Here is a 22,817-nt window from a genome sequence, read left to right as displayed (position 1 = left end):
GTGACCTAGAGCAATCGACACATTCAGTTCAATCCCTTCCAAAATACCATCAACTTTTTTCACTGAACTGGAACAAATAATCCTAAAATTTGTATGGAACCAGAAAAGACCCCAAATAGCCAAAGGAATGTTGAAAAAGAAAACCAAAGCTGGTGTCATCAAAATTCCAGTCTTCAAGCTCTATTACAAAGATGTAATCATCAAGACAGTATGGTACTGGCACAAAAATAGACACATAGATCAGTGGAACAGAACAGAGAACCCAGAAACGGACACTCAACTCTATGGTCAATTAATCTTTGACAAAGCAGGAAAGAATATCAATGGGAAAAAGACAGTCTCTTCAATAAATGGTGCTGGGAAAACTGGACAGCAACATACAGAAGAATGAAACTGGACCACTTTCTTACACCACACAAAAAATAAATTCAAAATGGATGAAAGACCTCAATGTGAGATGGGAATCCATCAAAATCCTAGAGGAGAACACAGACAGCAGCCTCTTCAACCTCAGCCACAGCAACTTCTTGCTGGACACGTCCCCAAAGGCAAGGGAAACAAAGGCAAAAATGAACTTTTGGGACTTCAACAAGATAAAAAGCTTTTGCACGGCAAAGGAAACAGTCAACAAAACCAAAAGACAACTGACAGAATGGGAGAAGATATTTGAAAATGACATTAAGATAAAGGACTAGTATCCAAAATCTATAAAGAAGTTATCAAACTCAACACCCAAAGAACAAATAATCCATCAAAAATGGGCAGAAGACATGAACAGACATTTCTACAAAGAAGACATCCAAATGGCCAACAGACACATGAAAAAATGCTCAAAATCATTAGCCATCAGGGAAATTCAAATCAAAACCACACTAAGATACCACCTTACGCCAGTTAGAATGGCAAAAATTGACAAGGCAAGGAACAACAATTGCTGGAGAGGATGTGGAGAAAGGGGATCCCTCCTACACTGCTGGTGGGAATGCAAGTTGGTGCAGCCACTCTGGAAAACAGTATGGAGATTCCTCAAAAAGTTGAAAATAGAGCTACCCAATGACCCAGCAATTGCATTACTGGGTATTTACCCCAAAGATACAAATGTAGTGATCCAAAGGGGCAACTGCACCCCAATGTTTATAGTAGCAATGTTCACAATAGCCAAAGTATGGAAAGAGCCCAGATGTCCACTGAAAGATGAATGGATAAAGAAGATGTGGTGTGTATATATACAATGGAATATTATGCAGCCATCAAAAAAAGAAATCTTGCCATTTGCAATGGATGGAACTAGAGGGTATTATGCTAAGCGAAATAAGTTAATCAGAGAAAGACAATTATCACTTGATCTCACTGATATGTGGAATTTAAGAAAGGCGGCAGAGGGTCAAGGGGGAAGAGAGGAAAAAATGAAAGAAGACAAAACCGGAGAAGGAGACAAACCATAAGAGACTCTTAGTCTTAGGAAACAAACTGTGGGTTGCTGGAGGGGAGGGGGGTGGGGGATGGGGTAATGGGGTGATGGACACTGGGGAGGGTACGTGTTATAATGACCACTGGGTATTATATAAGATTGATGAATCACAAACCTGTACCCCTGAAACAAATAATACATTATATGTTAATTAATTGAATTTAAATTAAAAAATAATAAAAAAAATGTATGGGACTTGTATCCTGAAAACTATATAATGCTGATGAAAAAATCAAAGATGAACTAAATAAATGGAGAGATATATTGTATTGCTGGATTTGAAAACTCAAATTCATCTATACAGTTGACCCTTGAACAACACAGGTTTGAGCTGTGTGGGTCCACTTATATGTGAACTTTTTTTGATAAATACAATACAGTACTTTAAATGTATTTTCTCTTCCTTATAATTTTCTTAATAACATTTTCTTTTCTCTAGCTTACTTTATTATAAGAATACAGTATACAATACATTAAACATACAAAACATGTGTTAATTGACAGTTCACGTTATCAGTAATGCATCCAATCAGTAATAGGCTATTAGTAGCTACATATTTGGGGAATTAAAAATTATGCATGGATTTTAGGGTCGGTTTCCCTAACCCCCATGTTGTTAAAGGGTCAACTGTATATTTAATATAAGGAATTCCCATTAAAATCCCAGCAGGATTATTTGTTGTGGATATAGAAAAGATTATTCTGAAATGTGTATGGAGAGACAAAGGAACTAGAATAGATAAAATAATTTTGAAAAAGAAAAAGAAAATTGGAGGGATCACTACCTAGTTTTGACTTACCATAAAGCTACAGTATTCAGGACAGAGTCCTATTTGCAAAGAAATAGACACATGGATCAACTGAACAGAATAGTGTCCAGAAATAGACCCACACAAATAGCAATTCAATGGAGAAAAGACAGTCTTTTCAACAAACTGTTGAAACAACTGGACATCCGTATGCAAAAAATAAACCAAAACACCTGACACTTTATAAAAAGGGAACTCAAAATGGATGATCTGTTCTAAATGTAAAATGTAAAAGTATATAATTTTTTTACAAGAAAACAGGACAATATCAGCATGCCTGTAGTTAGGCAAAGGATTTTTATACATGACACCAATGGCATGATCCATAGAGATGAAAATTTAAAACTTTTCCTTTGCAAAATACACTTACAGAATGTAAAGATAAACTACAGACTGGGAGAAAATATTTGCAAACCAGATATCTGACAAAGGACTTTAAGCAAGAATATACAAAGAACTCTCAAAAATCAACAGTGAGTAAATAAATAACTCGAGTAAAAATGGACAAAAGACTGTTCATGAATAGACTATTCACCAAAGAGGGTATATGAATGGCAAATACGCAAAAGAAAAAAATGTTCACCATTACTCATTTCAGAAATGCAAATTAAAATTATGAAGAGCTACCACTATACCCCTTTTAGAATGGCTATAAAAAAATACTGACAATAACAAGTGCTAGTGAGGAATGGAACAGCCACACTGGAAAATGCTTGGCAAGGTCTTATAAAGTTAAAGTTAAACATATACTTACCATATGACCCAGAAATCCCACTCCTAGGTATTTACACCAAGGAAATGAAAACTTATGCTCATAAAAAAAAGCCCGGTACACAAATGTTTATAGCAACTCTATTCAAACCACCAAAAATTGGAAACAACTCAAATATCTTCCAGGGATGAATGAATAAACATACTGTGGTATATCCACACAATGTATACTACTTGGCAATAAAAAGGAATGAATTATTGATAGATGCAATAGGAAACAACTTAGAAGATTCTCAAAAGCATTATGTTGAATGAAAAATGCTGTTCTTAAAAGATTACGTACTGTATGATTCCATTCATATGTTATTCTCTAAAAGATACAACTATAGTGACAGAGAACAGACTGGTAGTTGCCAGGAGTTAGTGATGTTTGGGTGTGATTACAAAGGGATAGTATGAGAGATTTCTGGGGTGGTTCAGCTGTTCTGATCCTGATTGTGATGGCGGTTACATAATCTATACATGTGCTAAAAATTCACAGAATTATATACACACATATACGAAAGTCAGTTTTACTTTATGTTAATTTCAAAAATAAACTGAAAAACCCATTATGCAAGTATAAGTTAAATTAAAAATAAAACTAACTTATTTTCCTAACTTTTAATTTTATTTCACAAGACAAATTCCCAGTAGAGCCCGTTTTTCACTACTAACAATGACGTATTGATTTTTGTTTTATGTAGACCTACTTTAAGTAGTCTTTTTCATTACCCATTAACCAAGACCTTCTTTATATTAAAATATAAATTGAAACAAATAAAAGAGAAGAAGGACATATTCTAGAGTGATAACTACAGCAAGCTGTTTGTGAGTAATGAGATTTTAAATGACTTCATCTTCTAAATTTTTCAGAATGAGCTTATATAACACTGATAATCAGTGGAAAAAAACTAAAGAACCCTTTCAGTCCAGGCCCAGTAATGTTTTCAAATGAAACTTTAAGGCTTCAGTCTGTAAGCACGGAGAAAACAATCAGCTACAAAGAGAAAAGGTAGGTAGCACAGAAAATAAAATCAGACCTGCTGGTGGTAGTAGTGAAGGTAAGAAAACTGGTGACTCAGGAAGGAAAAGGCTAGCTCACCTGAGACTGTTTGAAAACATCCTTTCCAACCACATCCAGGTTTGAGGGGTCTTTGATGGAACTAACATACTCAGAAACAGCCTTGATCACCACATCACAGGGAGGAAGAACCAGCTGATGAGCTCGGACCTAGAAGAGGTAAGACAAGCAAGGTACACTGACATCAGTGATGGATCACTAAGAGAAAGAGTGAGGCACACATAAGACAGATAATTCAAATTCAGTAAATGCACTGAGAGATAGTTAAAATCTTTCCTTTAAAAATATTTTCCCCTGTAATTCTCAGTATAGAACACTTGGAAAAGATCAAACAGTATAAAGAAAGATAACATCATATCATTTATAATCCTAGTATACAGAGAGCTACTAGTTGATGACATTGTCATAATTCATCAGTTTTCTTTCATAATACCATTTGGCTGCTTCCAATTTTTTTTACTATTAAAGGTAAGGTTTTAATTTGTGGACCATGTTTGGATCCTGATTTGAACTAACCACAAAAAAGCCTTTTTGAGACAATCAGGAAGATCCTAAAATGGACTAGATATTAAAATGATGCCAAGAAATTACCATTAATTTTGTTAAAAATAATAATGGCATTGTACTCATGCATGAAAATACCCATATGTTTTAGAGATGCATATCGAAGAATGTGGGAGTAAAATGACTTGAGGTCCAGAATTTATTTTAAAATACATTAGCAACAGAAACAAAAAAACCCCCAGCAAGTGTGGCTACATCTTGGTAACTGCTGGAGCTAGAAGATGTTACAATAGTGACTGACTATGCTATTATTTTCTCTACTTTTATGATGCTTGAAAATTTTTTAAATCATGGAACTTTACATCAAAAACTAGGGATGTACTGTATGGTGACTAACATAAAATAATAAAAAATATTATTATAATAAAAAAATAAATACAGGTTTTTTTGATGCCGTGATAAAATGTAGGTATGATTTCTCGTTCACTTTCCAATTATTTAATTACAAGCTTCTTAAAATTGTAATTACTCAGTCAAAGGGTACAAACTTCCTAAAGACTTTTTATATAAAACTGTTTTGGCAAAAGGCTATACCATTCAGTCCTTCAACAAGTATTTATTGCCTACTGTGTACTAAGTAGGTACTGTCACAGGCACCAAGAATACAGCAGTGAACAAGATAAAGATCGCTGCCCCCATGGAATCTTAAATTGTGGGGTAGGTGTGTCAGGATAGGGTGAGGCGAGTCAAACAGAATAAACAAGTAAAATGCGTACTGTGCTAGGTGTAGATAAGTGCTATGGAGAAAGTCTAAGCAGAGGATGGCCCTGGGAATTCAAGTGTGTGTGTGTGTGTGTGCGCGCGCGCGCATGCATGTGCACAAGCAGGTAATATTAAATAAGATGGTCAGGAAAGGCCTCACTGAGAAAAATGACATTTGAGAAAACCTCTAAGAGTGAGGCACAAAACTGTGTGGGAGGAAAAAGCATCCCAAGTAGAGAGAATAATAAGTACAAAGGTTATATAAACAAAAGAAAAGAAAAGATGACATCATAACTGTAACAGAGGCCAGTCAGTACAGGACTTTGTAGGCCATGGTCAAGACTGAGTGAGTGACATGGAGAGCCACTGCAGGATTTTGAATAGAGAAGTAACATGATCTGAATCAGTTTTTAAAAGATTCACTCTCGCTGTTGTACTGAATAGGTTTTGGGGAGGGGAGAGTGCAAACAGAAGACCAACAGTTAACAAGCTATTATAATAATTTAAGCAAGAAATAATGGTGGCTTGACCAGGGTAGTAGCAATGAAAATGGTGAGAAATGGACATATATTAGAGGGAGAACTGATGGTATTTGCTGGTAGGGAAATATAGGGTGTGAGAAAGAGAGAGAGAAGTCAAGGATGACTCTATGGTTTTTAGCCTGAACAACTAGAAGGATGAGATTGCCATTAATAAAAATGGGGAAGGCTCTGGGAGGAACAGATTTAGGGGAAAGATCATGAGTTTCCACTTAGATACACTTCCTTAAGATGTTTAGTAGGCTGCTAGATATTACAATCTGGAGTTCAAGAGGGATGTCAAAACTAGAGACATAGATTTAGGAGTCATCAATAGACAGGTGATACTTAAAGTCATGAGACTGGATGATATCAATCACTAAGGCAGAATGTGTAGGGTGAACTAAGAGAAGGGACCAAGGACAGAATTCTGGGACACTCCAAAAGATAAAAAGTAGAAAAGAAGAGAAAGAAGCAACAAAGGAAACAGTAGCAGCAGCCAGTAAAGTAGGGAGGAAACTAGAAGAGAGTGGTGTCCTTAAAGCCAAGTGAAGAACATGTTCTAAGAAGAGGGAGTGAGCAACTGGGTCAAATGCTGCTGATTGACTAAGTAAGATGAAAACTGAGAACTGGCCATTACGTTTATTAACATCAAGGATTATGAACATCTGGACCTCGTCAAGAACAATTTCAAAACAGATTGCAAAGAGAACAGGGAAAAGGGATAATAAACAGCTCAAGTGTAGATGACTCCCTAGAGGGCTTTGCTATAAGGGAAGGAAGAAATGTGGGCCATAAGAGAAGAGGAAATATGAAACAATAGCTTTGGTGGAGGGAGTAAGGTCAAGAGCAGGATTTGCTTTATTTTTTAAGATGGATGTATGCCTATAATCTGATGAGAAAAATCCAATGAAGAGAGAAAAACTGATGATGAAGGAGAAAGAAGTAAGTAATTGCAAAAGTGATGCCTTTCAGTTAGCAAGAGGGGATGTGATTTGGCATTTAAGTAGAGGGGTTGGCCTTAGATGGGAACATGGACAGGTCATCCATAGTTAACACAGGGCAGGCAGAAAATGTGGGCACATAGATGCACATAGGTGAGAAGATGAAAGGCTAGGAGCTGGTAAAGTTCTGTTTCAAATTCTTCCATTTTCTCAGTGAAATAGGAAGCCAGCTCATGAGCTGACAGTGAACAAGGAGGAGGGAGTGTTAGAGGCTTGGAGAGAGAGGAAAAGGTATGAACTAGCAGAGTGAAAGAATTAGAAAAAAATTATATACTCACCAACTTACACTACCACCAGAAATGTATGAGAGTATCAGTTTCAACATAGCCTCGACAGGAGTGGGCAGACTAATTTTTCAGTATCTGCCAAACTGTTAGGTTAAAAAAAATCATTTAATTTGCATGTGTGATCACTAGGGAGATTTAATATCTATCTAGTCATACTATTGGCCACTGTATTTCTTCTTTTGTGAACTGTCCACTTCAGTCTTTTGCTCATTATTTCATTCACTGGGGTATTAGTATTTCACTTCATAGGTTTGTATGAATCCTTAAGATATTAAAGGTATTGTCTTCAACAAATGGTGCTGGGAAAACCGGACAGCTACATGCAAAAGAATGAAACTGGTCCAGTTTCTCACACCGTACACAAAAATAAACTCAAAATGGATTAGACTTAATTGTGAGACTGAAACCATAAAAATCCTTGAAGAGGGCATAGGCGGTAATCTCTCCGACAATGGCTCTAGCAACATTTTTCTAGACATGACTCCTGAGGCAAGGGAAACAAAAGGAAAAATAAAGTATTGGGACTACAAAATAAAAAGCTTCTGTGCAGCAAAGGAAACAATCAACAGAATGAAAAGGCAACCTACTGAATGGAAGAAGATATTTGCAAATGGCATATAGGATAAAGGATTTGTATCCAAAATATACAAAGAACTGATACAACTCAACACCCCCCAAAAAAATAACCCAATTAAAAAATGGGCAGAAGACACAAACAGACATTTCTTCAAAGAAGACATCCAGATAGCCAACAGACACATGAAAAGATGCTCAACATCACTCATCATCAGGGAAATGCAAATCAAAACTAACAATGAGGTATCACCTCATACCTGTCAGAACAGCTAAAATCAAAAACACAAGAAACAGTGTTGGCGAGGATGTGGAGAAAAATGCACTGTTGGTGGGAACACAAAGTGGTACAGGCACTGTGGAAAACAGCCTGGAGGTTCCTCAAAAAGTTAAAAATAGAACTGCCTTATAATCCAGTAATGGCACGTGGGTATTTACATGAAGAATACAAAAATACTAATTCAAAGGGATACATGCACCCCTATGTTTATGGCAGCATTATTTTCAATAGCCAAGACATGGAAGTGCCCAAGTGTCCATTGATAGATGAATAGATAAAGAATTAGTACATATATACATTGGAATATTAATCACCAATAAAAAAGAATGAAATCTTGCCATTTGCAATGACATGGACGGATCTAGAGAATATAATGCTAAGTAAAATAATTCAGTGAGAGAAAGACAAATACCATATGATTTCACTCATATGTGGAATTTAAGAAACAAGACAAATGAACAAAGCAGAAAAAAAGACAGAGACAAATCAAGAAATAGACTCAACTGCAGAGAACTGATGGTTACCAGAGATGGGGATGGGTGTGGGGATGGGTTAAATAAGTGATGGTGATTAAGGAGTGCACTTGTCTTGATGAGCGCTTAATGTATGGAATTGCTGAATCACTATATTATATACCTCAAAGTAATATAATACTATATGTTAACTATACTGGAATTAAAATAAAAACTTAATAAATAGATATTAAGGGTACTGATCATAATTATAATTTTTGTATTTGAAATATTTTAAGCCTAATGAAAAGTATTTATTCTATCAAAACTCCAATGAAAAGAACCTGATATCCCCTAGACATGGCTGTATAGGCAGGAAATGGGGCACTTTACCTTAAGTGATGCAAGGGGATGCTCTGGTCCCAAGAGGCTCCAGTGAAAAGCAGCCAGGTCCTCATCTGGGAGAATGTGGTTACCTATAAAGTACATTTATCATTTACTGACTGTGCAAATATTTTCACAGAACCTCCAGGCCATGAAAGGGCTTCTGGGGAAGAAAATAATCAAATAATTTACATAGGTGTAGATTCCCAATGTAATATCTATAGTATCTATGTGTTAATTACCTATTATGTATCACATGCATTATGTTTTATTATTGCAATAACCATGCCTAGTAGTATTATTATCCCCATTTTACAGATAAGGAAACTACGGTTCAAACAAGTTTGGTGACTTCCCAAAGTAGCTTGGTTAATAACTGTCCCCACCAGGATAAGAAGCAGGCTCCAAAGCCCATGCTATTATATCTATCGCCTAGTCATTCTGCCTTTTATAATAGCAGCCACAATTACTGACTAGGCATTTTATATATCTCGCTTCATTTAATTTTGTCAATAACACAATGAGGTATACTATTCCATTTCACAGATGAGGAAACTGAAACCAGGGAGGTTTAACTTCAGTGATTTGTCATAGGCCTAATTCTAAAACTTGTGTTGATTCCATTAGATGAGCCAAACTCAAATCCTTTGGGATTATAAGCAGAGGTTACACCTGAGACAACATATCAACCTTCATGCTGTCAGTACTTGGAAAGCCAAATGAAAACATAATCAACTCTTGGGGTGCTTGGGTGGTTCAGCTGGTTAAGCGTCCAACTCTTGGTTTCATGATCTCAGGGTCCTAGGATCAAGCCCCACGTCAGGCCCTGAGTTCAGCAGAAGTCTGCTTTAAGATTCTCTCTCCCTCTCCTGCTGCCCCTCCCCCACTCGCATTCTCTCTCTCTCTCTCTCTCTCTCTCTCTCTCATAAATACATCAATCTTTAAAAAAACATAACCAACTCTCTGGAATTTACTTTTAAATGCATCTTTAAAAGATAAATTGATGGATGGCTAGAATGGACAGATATATGACAAAGTAAGTAGAGGAAAATGTTATCGCAGAATACAGGTGGTAGATAGAGGATATATAGGATTTTCACTACCCAAATTCTTTCAGTTTTGCTGTGTGTTGGGAAATTTTCATAATAAAATGTTAGCACAATAGAAAAAGAAAAACACACACAACAATTTGTTTTCTTCATCTAAATTGAGGCAGCAGGGAAGAAATGCAAATGCTCCTAATGGAGAACCAAAGCTATCTAGGGCTAAAACATTTGGCCTAAGACAGTACTCTGCATAAATAGTTATGGAATGTAACAAAAAAAGTTTTACAAAAACCAAAATAATTTTCTAGGATGTCCTGTATTAAATTCATAAGACAAACATGCTGAGTTTCTAGTAAGAAGCCTAAAAGCCTGCTGGGTTTTCCCCAGCATAGTGTTAATAGCATGTGGACTTTAAAAAGATAAACTATGGTAGGCTAAATTGCTCTGGTCTTCATGTCTTAACATTGGAAGAGGAAACTTTACCAATCACTGGAGTCTGTTCTTTGGATACCTACCTAGCAGCGCAGCAAATATGGGAAAATTCATCCGCTTCAAGCCCAGCTGCTTGGCTACCTCCTGCATCAGGAACTGATTGGTAGTGAGATTCTTCCCATTCCAGCTCAGCTTCAGAGCATGGGAACTGTAGTAAGAAGGAATATTGTAGAGAGCATATTCGGAATCATGAGCAAGAAGGCCATGGAAGCCATTTTCCCTGAAAAAAGCCACCACTTCCAAATGGTGGTCTTCAAGGCTCTGAAAGACCTAGGAGGGAAGAAGAGAGGAACATGTCATGCAACAGAAACTGACTATATTTGGTTAGAAGTCCAGAAAGTTAGTAACTAAATTTTATATTTGAAATTTAAGACCACACAAGCTTCGAACTTGATTATTCCTACTATAAACAAAGGCAGTATTATCTACATATTCATTGAAATGCCCAGTCCTTTCCTGAAACTGTAGTGTGAGGCATTTCAAGAGAATACTGAAATTAACATGGTATATATTACTTAAGTTTCCACTTCACACAATAACAGAAGATATCTTTGTTAAAAAGATAATAAAGCTATTATTTATTGCTCAGCACTTGATATGCCACATATACTTTACATACATTATCTCATTGTCAGAACAGCCATGAGCAAGGTAGATATGGATGAAAAAAGTTACATGTAGAAATAGACACAGAAAGGTTAAATAACATAGTTAGAATCTGATTCTAAGTTCATCTAACTTTTTTTTTTTTAATCTAACACCTTTTGAAAAACCCTTGCTTGTGGGCGCCTGGGTGGCTCAGTTGGTTAAGCCTCTGGCTCTTGGTTTCAGCTGAGGTCATGATCTCATGGGTTGTGAGATGAGCCCCAGGTTGGGCTCCATGCTTAGCGGGGAGTGTGCTTGGAGAGTCTCTCCCTCTGCCCCTCGTCCAACTCACATGTGCCTGCACTGTCTCTCTAAAATAAATAAATCAATCTTTAAAAAAAATCCTTGCTTGCTTTCTTTGGAACATCTTAGACCACAGACAACCCAAACACGGCACTTCCAGCAGGCAGAGGTCAGAAACTTCACCCCATTTTAGAAATGGGAAAACCAAGAAAGACTATGAGAGGTTGGCTGCCCCTAAAGCTGCATAACAAATGAGTGTACACAGGATTCAAACCCAGGCTGTTCTGACTCCAGCATTCACTTATTTCCACTGCACCAGGCTTCTTCCTGAAGAGCACTATTTTTCATGTAATAGAGGCAGACCCTTAAGTGCCCTTCCTGTGCATGCCTCTATCCCTGCACTTAGAGCATACTGAAATAATCTACATACTGGTTATACCATGCTAACTTCCTTGACTGCAGAGACAAATTAATTTATCTCTCTATTCCTGGCTCCAACATAAAACCTGGAGCATAACGATATGAATAATAATGGTTAACAGATACTGAATACATACAGTGTGCTAAGCAGCGTTCCAAGTACTTTGCATTCATTAACTCATTTAATATTCAACCTTATAAGGCCATAACTATTATTATTGTCATCCCCATTTTTACATTGCTATTCCTAAGGTTGCACGGCCAGAAGGAACAAAGCCTGGATTTGGGCTCTAGAACCTGTGGACCTAAATATTTTTGTTGAACTCAACTGATCTATTTTTTTTCATTTAAATTACAAAATAATGGTAGTTTTCTGGGGTCTGACAGGAGTTTCAATGCATTAAGCTTCTGCTTGGCTATGGAAAGAGACTAGCCACAGCAGATAGTCATGTCACACATTAAGTCCACAAGGGGAGGGACACTGATAACCAGATAGGAAAGCAACATGTGTATACGTTTGTTTTCCAAGCAAAGGAACCAAAAATCCTTAGTTTGTACTGCAACATATTTACACCTAGAGCCATAATGAACTCCAATTAGGTCAGAGTAGGAGTACAGTTTTATGCTGTCCCCTGGTGATAGTTTGTTCCAGCATACCTCTTATACAAGTCACTCACTGAGCATCTATCTGTACCAGGCATAGTGCTAAGTATGGTACTTTCCCTCTCTTCATCACAATCAGACCATGTAGGTGTTGTAAGTCCCACCTTGTAGATGAGGAAACTGAGGCTCAGAGAAGTGAGGTGCCATGCTCAGGGCCATAAAGCATTCCAAGTGTCCATCAACAGAAAAAATGGTTAAACAAAATGTGGTATAACCATACAAGGGAATATTATTTAGCTATAAAAAGGAATGAAGTACTGATTCAAGCTACAACAAAAATGAACTTAAAAACACTATACAGTGCACGAAGCCAGACAAAAAGGCCACATATTACATGATTCCTTTTAAATGAATTTTCCAGAATAGGAAAATCCATTGAGAGGGAAACATAATTAGTGGTTTCCAGGGACTGGGGGAAAAGGGAAATAAAGAATGAGTGCTAGCAAGTACCGAGTTTCCTTTTGGGGTGTTAAAAATGTTCTGGAATTAGACAGTTACCATAGTTGCACAACTCTGTGAATACAACTTAATTACACACTTAAAAATGGTAAATTTCAGGGGTGCCTGAGTGGCTCAGTCGGTTGAGTGGCCAACTCTTGGTTTCAGCTCAGGTCATGACCTTAGGGTCTTGGGTTCGTGACATGAGTCAGGCTCTGCACTCAGTGGAGAGTCTGCTTAAGGATTCGTTCTCTCCCTCTGCCCCTCCCCCTACTCAGGTGTGCATGCTCTCTCTCTCTAAATAAATCTTTTTTAAAAAGTGGTAAATTTTATGGTATTATGTGAATTATATTCCAATTTTTAAAAAGTAGAACTAGAATTCAAATTCAGCTCTGTCTACAAAGCCCCCGTTTCCTAAATCTCACTTTTAAAACTTATTACGGAAAATTTGAAACACACAAAGGTAAAGGAAATACCATAACGAATCTGTATAATACCATTATCCTTTTTCAACCGTTATCAATGTTAAGTCATTCTTGTTTTATCTATTATGCCCCCCTTTTGTTCTGGCATTTTTAAATGCACTTTTTAAATTGTGACTAAAAAACCACGTAAAATTTACCATCTTAACCATTTTTAAGTGTATAGTTCAATAGTGTTAGGTTTAATCACATTGTTGTGAAACACATCTCCAGAACTTTTTAATCTTGCAAATCTGAAACTCTATACCCATTAAACAACTCTCCATTTTCACCTCTCCCCCAGCTCCTGGCAACCACCATTCCACTTTCTATGAATTTGACTACTTCAGATACCTCATATAAGTGGAATCATACAGTATTTGTCTTTTTATGGTTGACTTATTTCGCTTAACATAATGTCCTTGAGGTTCATTCACATTGTAGTATGTGACAGGTTTTCCTTCCTTTTTAAGGCTGAATAATATTCCAGTTTATGTACATAACACAATTTCTTCCTCTGTTAATCAATGGACTTATAGGTTGCTTCCACTTCTTGGCTATTATGACTAGCACTGCTATAAACATAGATGTGAAAATATCTTTTCAAAATCCTGTTTTCAGTTCTTTTGGGTAAATACTCAGAAGTGGAATTGCTGAATCACACGGTAGTTTCATTTTTAATTTTTAAAAAGAACTTCCATATTGTTTTCCATAAAGGTTGCTCCATTTTGTATTCCCACCAATAATGCACAACTTCTCCACAACCTCACCAACACATTTTTTTTTAATAGTAGCCATCCTAATGTGTATGAGGTGGTATCTTGTTTTCATTTGCATTTTTCTGATAATTAGTGATGTTGAACATCTTTTCATGTGATTGTTGGTCATTTCTGGCATACTTTCAAGCAAATTCCAGTCATCATCTATAAACACTTCATTCTTTATCTGTTTAAAAATAACAAACGAAACTATCATTTCACTGAAGTTCACGTTTCTTAATATCTTAATATCCAGTCCCTACTCTATTTTCCAAGCTTACCTTAAAAATGTCTTTTGACAGTTGGTTTGTTTAAATCAGGTGGATCCTGAATAGGGTCCACATGCTGCATTTGGTTGATATGGCTCCTAAGTATCTTAATTTGTAACAGTTGCCCTTGCCTTTATTAAATGCCATTTATTTGTTGCAAAAACTGTAACTCACTTCTTAAATTACAAAGGTAATATGGATTATGCTACAGATGGTGTTGGGATAACTGGACTTTTATTTGAGAACAATAAGATAAATCCATTCCTCACATTTTAACTAGGATAACCGTAAAAATAATAGAAGATTCCATGGTGTTTTTTTAAAATACAATTTCAGAGTGGGGAAAGTTTATTTATAAGAGAAAACCCAGTAACAGTAAAGAGGAAGATCAATCCTCTTGACTAAATAAAAATAAAACATTTCTGTTTGGAGAAAGCCAATATAAGTAAACTCAAAAGACAAATGACAATCTGCAAAACAAATTTGCAACTCATAATATAGAGGGCTAATTTCTCTAACAGAAAAGAAAAAACCTAACAACACAAGAAAACAGTTCGCAAAAAAAGGAAAGACAAATTGATTGTAAGCATATAAGAAGATGATCAAACTCAATTGTGATAAGAAGTGAAAATTAAAACAATACTAAAAGATGGTATTTCAACTACATTACCAAATATTATACTGGTAAGGGAAACAGCACACACAAATATTGAAGGTAGGCATGTAAATGGTACAACCTCTATGGAGAAAAATCTGGCAAGATCTGTCAAAATTACAAATGCACATACCTTTTGACCCGGTAATTTTGCTTCTATGGATTTACCTTTTAGATATGTAAAGTACTTGGAACAACACAGTGCTTAGGTATAAGCGAGAGCATTGCAACTGTATAAGTATTCATTGTAGCATTATTGTAATAGCTGAAAACTGGAAAAAATCTAATTAACTGCCCACCAATAAGAGACTAGTTATATAAATTATAACATATACATACAATGGAATAGGGTGGAACCATAAATAAGGACAAACTCTTGGAAAAATCAGCACGATGTAGTAAAAAAGCAAAGTACAAATTATGTATAGTATGCCACCATTTTTTAAAAGGTTTATTTATGGTATGTGTGTAGCAAGTAGTTATAAGTATTTGCTCTCATAGGCATAATAACGTTGGAATAACACAACTAACTGATAATATTGGTCAACTCTGGAGAAAAGAATCTAGTGACTAGGGACAGGGTGAAAGGGAAGATTTTATCATATATCCTTTTGCATCTTTTGAATTTTTATAACATGAACTGCAATACTTAATTCAAAAGATAATTTACAATGGAATAAAAGAACATACTCCAGGTTAAAAAAATTAAAGAATACAAAAAGGTGCATGGTGAAAAGTAATACAGGCATGCTCAAGATATTGTGGGTTCAGTTCCAGAACACTGCAATAAAGCAAGTATCTCAATAAGGCAAGTCAAATGAATTTCTTGGTTTCCCAGTGCATATAAAAGTTATGTTTACACTATACCAGTCTATTCAGTGTGCAATAACATTAAGTAAAAGAACCAACATAGATACCTCAATTTAAAAATACTTTATTGTTGGGGCACCTGGCTGGCTCAGGCAGTAGAGCATGTGACTCTCGATCTTGGGGCCATGAGTTCAAGCTCCATGTTGAGCACTGAACTTACTTTACAAAATCCTTTATTGCTCAAAAATGCTAACATTCTTCTGACCTTTCAGCGAGTTATAATGTTTTTGGTGGTGCAGGGTTTTGCCTTGATGTTGATGGCTGCTGGCTGATCAGGGTGGTAGATGCTAAAGGCCGGGGTGGCTGTGGCAATCTCTTAAAATAAGACAACAATGAAGTTTGTCTCATGGATTGACTCTTCCTTTCAGAAGTGATTTCTCTGTAGCATGTAGTGCCATCTGATACCATTTTACCCACAGTAAAACTTCTTTCAAAAGTGGAGTCAGTCCTTCAAGCCCTGCCACTGCTTATCAACTAAGTTTATGTCGTGTTCTACACCGTTTGTTGTCATTGCAACAGTCTTCACAGTAGCTTCACCGGGAGCAGATTCCATCTCAAGAAACTACTTTCTTTGCTCATCCATAAGAGGCAACTCCTCATCCATTAATTTTATCATGAGATCATGGCAATTCAGTCACACCATCAGGTTCCACCTCCAATTCTAGCTCTCTTGCGATTTCTACCACATCTGCAAGTACTTCCTCTGTTGGTCTTGAATACCTCAAAGTCATCCATGAGGGTTGGAATCAACTTCTGAACTCTCGATAATGTTGATATGTTGACTTCTTCCCATGAAACATGAATGTTCTTAATGGCACCTAGAATAGTCAATTCTTTTCAGAAGATTTTCAATTTACTCCGCCCAGATCCATCAGAGGAATCACTATCTATGGCAGCTATAGCCTTACAAAATTTCTTAAATAACAAGACTTGAAAACTGAAATTACAATTGATTCATGGGCTGCAGAATGGGTGCTGTGTTAGAAAGCATGAAAACAACATTAATCTTGTATATATCTCTATCAGGGCTCTTGGGTAACCAGGTGCACCGTCAATGAGCAGTCTATTTTGAAAGGATTCTTTTTCTAAGCAGGTCTCTACTACAGGCTTAAAATACTCAGTGAACCATGTTGTAAACAGATGTGGTGTCACCCAGGCTTTGTTTTTCCATTTATAAAGCACAGGCAGAGTATATTTGGCATAATTCTTAAGGGCCCTAGGATTTTCAGAATGGTAAACAAGAACTGGCTTCACCTTAAGGTTACCAGCTGCATTTGCCCCTAACAATTTAGCCTGTCTTTTGTACATCTGAAGCCAGGCATTGACTTCTCCTCTCTAGCTATTAAAGTCCTAGATGGCATCTTTTTTTCCCAATAGAAGGCTATTTCACCTACATGGAAAACCTGTTTAATGTAGCCTCCTTCATGAATTACCTTACCTAGATCTTCTGGATGACTTGCTGCAGCTTCTACATCAGCACTTGCTGCTTTACCATGTACTTTTATGCTCTGGAGATGGATTCTTTCCTTAAACGTTACGAACCAACCTCTGCTAGCTTCAAACTTTTCTTCTGTAGCTTCCTAGCATTAAGGAGAGTTAGGGCCTCGCTCTGGATTAGGCTTTGGCTTAAGGGAATGTTGGAGCTGGCTTGATCCAGATCACTCAAAGTTTCTCCATATCAGCAATAAGGCTGTTTCACTTATCATTCATGTGTTCAATAGAGTAGCATTTTTAATTTCCTTCAAGAATTTTTCCTTTGCATTCACAACGTGGTACCTTGTGGACACAAAAGGCCTAGCTTTCAACCTATCTCAGCTTTCGATATGTCTTCCTCACTAAGCTTACTCATTTCTCACCTCTGATTTAAAGTGAGACGCAGTGCCTCTTCCTTTCACTTGAATACCCGAGGCCATTGTAGGGTTATTAATTGGCCTAATTTTAATATTCTTATTCTCGGGGAATAGGAAGATGAATGGCTGGTCAAGTGGAATAGTCAGGACACACACAACATTTATTAAATTTGCTGTCTTATATTGGTGAGGTTTGTGGTGCCCCAAAACAATGACTATAGTAACATCAAAGATCTGATTACAGATTACTATAACAAATATATTAATGACAAAGTCTGAAATATTGTGAGAATTACCAAAATGTGACACAGAAACAGGAAGTGAGCAAATGCTGTTGGAAAAATGGCGCCAACAGACTTGACTGCAGGGTTATCAGAAATCTCCAATTTGTAAAAAATGCAGTATCTGTGAAAAGCAATAAAGCAGAGGGCAATAAAATGAGGTATGCCTGTAGTCCTTTTACTCCCATTTGCTGAAGGTAATATTTATCCCAGGCCTCTCCTCTGAGGAGTATGACTAAGTAGATCTAGGGCGAAGCTGGGAATATATATTTTTTAAACCATTTTATTGAGGTAGGATTAACACACAAAAAGCTGTACATAATTAATGTGTACAATTTGAGTTTAGAGATAAGAATCATCACCACAGTCTATACCATAAACACATCCATAACCTCCAAAAGTTTCCTCCTGCCCTCTTATTTTTTTGTGATAAAAGCACTTTACATAAGATCTACTGTCTTAGCAGTCTTAAGCATACAATATAGTATTGTTAATCATGGGCACTATGCTGTGCAGATCTCTAGGACTCATTTGTCTTGTATAACCAAAACTTTGTACTCTTTGACTAATACTTCTCCAAGACTCCCTCCTGACAGCTCCTGGCCACCACCATTCTACTCTCTGGTTCTATGAACGACAATTTTAGATTCCTCATATAAGTGGTATCATGAAGTATTTGTCCTTTTATGTCCGGCTTATTTCCCTTAGGATAACGTCCTCCAGGTTCATCCATGTTGTACCAAATGGCATGATTTCCTTTTTAAAGGCTGAATAGTATTCTACTGTGTGTATATACCATATTTTCTTTATTCATTCATCCAACAATGGACACTTGGGTCACTTTCAAGAACCCCAGGTGATTGTTGTGATGAGGCAAGTTTAAGAAACAGTGCTCTCTAGTCAGATCACACAGCATGGCAATTTATTTTTTAGCAAAATATCATCTAGAGTTAACTGATGGCAATTAAATCCTGACCAGGACAAGGAAGAAGCCTTCTAGCCAAAATACCCCTCAGAACAGCTGAGTACCCTCGCTCCATTTCCATGTGGATGACTGCTACCACCTGTAAGCAGAATGACTTCCAGTCCCTGGCTCAAACTGATTCAGTTCCTTTGTTAACCTTGCAATTTTTCAGGAGATTAAAATGACTTAGGTGAGCTTAAACAACATACCCAAACAACTACTCAGAAAAGAAGCACATTTCAGCTTTAAAGAAAGTAAGAGTTGAGATTCTGAACAACTGCCTATAGCTTTTAATTGCTAGCTCACTGTTCAGTACAACAAATATGAACTGAGGGCCTTCTAAGTGCCAGGATGCAGACAGCATAGAGTAAGACACTTAACATACATGTTAAGAAGTTATAACCACAGGGTGCCACGGAAACATAGAGGAAAGGCATCTAACCAGTCAACGGAGGCAATGTTTTCTAGAGGAAGCAACACTTATTTATAAAATTCAGGGGGAAACAACTCTCTGAGAAAAGTTTAATGTCTCATTTCACTTCATAAGAAAAGTCAAGTGGAGGGGTGGATATGTTTAAGTCTGCTTTAGCAATAGAAATATGGACAGTTTTTGGGGCGCCTGGGTGGCACAGCGGTTAAGCGTCTGCCTTCGACTCAGGGCGTGATCCCGGCATTATGGAGTCGAGCCCCACATCAGGCTCTTCCGCTATGAGCCTGCTTCTTCCTCTCCCACTTCCCCTGCTTGTGTTCCCTCTCTCGCTGGCTGTCTCTATCTCTGTCGAATAAATAAATAAAAATCTTAAAAAAAAAAGGAAATATGGACAGTTTTTATTTCAGCTGCAAGGCCTTTGTGCCCTGGAGCCTAACTACTGAAAAAATGCAGACCAAAACTACTACTGAAACAAATTTTCATCACTACACACTGTGCAGCCCAACAACTATTAAGAGACCAAACTGACAGTCATGAAGCTAAAGAATATAGAACCCAAAAGTAAGAATAGCAGCAATAAAAAACCCATAGCCAATTCAAGGCAACATCAGCAAAGTGGCCTTCTCTCCTAACTGTAGGAATCTCAACTATCTATATACACATGCACTGTAGAGTCTTTGCCATTAAATATCTCTATGAAGCTGGAGATAGAATACTGATCCAGTGTACTGATCCAGTGTTTAGTAAAGGCTATTAAGGTGCTAATTTTAATTTGAAAATACCCAATTTTAGTAACCTTAATTACTATTAGGCTGCTATTAATTACTATTAGATTTTAAAAAATCTGGTGTGGTTCATCTGGGGGCTAAAGGCTCTACTTTGAGAATAGCTTCTATTATCAAAAGATATAGCAGGAATTTCACATCTAGTGGACCTATGCTTAAATTCCAGTGATGGGTAAGTCATGGGCAAGTCACTCAGCTTCTTCATCTATAAAGTAGAGATTTTGCAAATTCCTGAGTTTAAGACTTAGAAATTACTACTGATACATTACTGAACACTACATCTGAAACTAATGATGTACTTTAAGTTGGCTGATTGGAATTAAATAAAAAAAGACTTAGAAATTACTTATATAAAATACCTTGCATGCAGGATCTGAAAAAGTGGTTATGAAATAAATTATAGTCTGTTTATTTTGCAGAGATGAAGGCTATGGTATGTACTACTCTCTGTAGGCCCTTAGAAATCATCTGAGACAAGTAGATACCAGTATAGGCACCTGCTCTGCCCAAAGCAAATTTTCAGGATTGAAAAATCAGAAAGCCTGATACAAAAAATAGAAGAAGTTCATCATTACATTTGTGTGTGTGTGATTTATTCTCCTTTAACTCGAAACAGGAGGTTTGATGCCTTTCTTATGTGCAAAGAGGTCAATGTTAAGTCTTATATTTTTGTGTTAGGATGTGCAGTGAAGAATTTAGCCTTTGGTCCTTTCATTGGGAATGATTAATTTTATCCTATTTCATAATGGAAAACAGCTGTTTAGAAATGTAGGCATTTCTTAACAGACATTTTGCACAATGCTTTTTTTTTTTAATATTTAGGGTGACAACTCTCAAGATATTTGTAGACTTCTGGTATTCCAATGATATCATGCTTCATTTTCAGTACCATTGCACAGTAATTCAGTATCTCCATTGTAGCTCTTCTTTTACGTCACAAACATTAATTGAGAAAGGCTAACTGAACAATATTAGTTCCTTTTCATAAAATATAATACCAGAGAGCCCTTCCTGGAATGCAACCGACAATTCCGCAATTTCGGGGATGTAGTTCAGGCCATCACTTTCATTTCTTGGAAACCAATTTCAGCACAGTAAAGTCAGCCAGTTTATCACCTGCCAAATGAGTTTCCCAAAGGCATAATTTTGCTAGGAATGAGCAAATACAACCATACATTTGTGAAGCTATTTTTTAATAAACCTGCTTTTATTCAGAGTGCCTAGATGAGTTGCAATGTCAACCAAACAGGTCAAATATTTAATTTCAATCTTTGCTAGTGCACTGAATGCCCTTTGGATGCCAAATAAGTCCCCCCTCCCTTGTTTTCAGTATCTTGGGTACCATGCCTCAACTAAGCCAATCAATCTATATATAATAGGTCAGATTTCTATAATGTGCATCTAATAAATCAAAGTATTCAACTGTGTTTGGTGTAAACCACAATGTTAACCACTAGACCTGGACATGATTCATTTTGAACATTTCTGCACAAAAACTGAATCCCTAAGGAATGACACAATAAAAGCTTTAAGTCCTTATAAAGTGTTTGTTTCAAATTGAAGTATTCCGAGCCCAAGAGTAATACTACTGCAGAAGCACTATCTGTAGTCATAATTTTGACAAATCTATACTAAAAATTTCGACTTTCCTCAACACACAAAATCCAGGTATTTCTGAATGTACCTGTCACAGGCTCCAAGTCTAAAAGAGTTAGATTCCACCAAAATTCTTAACACATGAATTATATCTAGGTACAGTTGTTCTCAAACTTTAGCATGTATCATAATCAGCTAGAGGGCTTGTTAAAACAGACTGACAAGCCCCATATCCTATTTCTGATTCAGTAGGTCTGGACTAGGGCCTGAGAATCTGCATTTCTATCAAGTTTCCAGGTGATACAGTACTGTTGGTCAGGGACCATACTTTGAGAACGACTGGCTAGGCACATAGCTCTTTGGGTAGTGTTTAGATCTCTTGTAACCAGCTGCAATCTAAAACTTCACAAATAACTTCTTGACCCAGTTTGTTCCAAAAGCGTTCAGCCACCAATCTTTAACATCCTGAGCAACAGTATTTTCCTATCTTTACAAACGCTTGTTTATGATGTAATTTCTGCTGTATTCATCAGACAGTTTTTTCTTAAACCACCACCTACAAAAGACTTTCAAGCCCTGGCAAATTCTTCATTTACTATATAAATGCATTTCACAGCAATATCACTTATTCTGTCTGTACACAGCCTATTGAAATTCCAAGCCTTCTTAAAAATTCTGTTTCAGCACTCCTCATTTTTATACTGGTCATATTTCTTACAATGGTTTATTTTAAAATGATGTCTTAAACTGCAGTATTTCAACACATATATTTTGTTTAGATGTAGAGGAATATGTGACCTTCTTCAGTTGATACTGTCAGCTTTTTGATTTGAGAGAGGCAGGCAGAGAGAGAGAGAGAGAGAAAAGATAATGCTTCAAGCCCCGTGACTGCTTCTTGCCTTAGGGCATAACATGTATGTAGACTTAAGTGTATTCTTTGTGACATAAGAGTGCCCAGAAGATGGACTAGTCTACTCTTGTATTTCTGGTTCAGGTGCTTTGGCTGTGCTAAGAATTGTTCAATAGACCAAATTTAAGCCTTACATAGTGACCTTATATGAAGATTTAACTGT

General features: G+C 36.7%; 1 protein-coding gene across 5 annotated transcripts in view; it reads right to left on the bottom strand.

Annotated features, from left to right (window-relative positions):
• Positions 1-22,817, bottom strand: part of FAM120C (family with sequence similarity 120C) — a 140,278-nt gene that overhangs the window by 101,164 nt on the left and 16,297 nt on the right. For all 5 annotated transcript variants that reach the window (XM_040631306.1, XM_040631305.1, XM_040631302.1 and 2 more), the window contains exons 2-4: positions 10,440-10,686; positions 8,888-8,970; positions 4,136-4,264 (exon numbers count right to left, since the gene is read on the bottom strand). In XM_040631306.1, coding sequence (XP_040487240.1) covers positions 4,136-4,264; positions 8,888-8,970; positions 10,440-10,686 — 459 coding nt within the window. The remainder of the gene's footprint in view (positions 1-4,135; positions 4,265-8,887; positions 8,971-10,439; positions 10,687-22,817) is intronic.

The sequence above is a fragment of the Ursus maritimus genome (assembly GCF_017311325.1).
Source record: "Ursus maritimus isolate PB19 chromosome X unlocalized genomic scaffold, ASM1731132v1 scaffold_X1, whole genome shotgun sequence".
Taxonomy (NCBI): Eukaryota; Metazoa; Chordata; class Mammalia; order Carnivora; family Ursidae; genus Ursus; species Ursus maritimus.
Note: the sequence above shows the minus strand (reverse complement) of the source record. Positions and strands in the feature narration are given on the sequence as shown.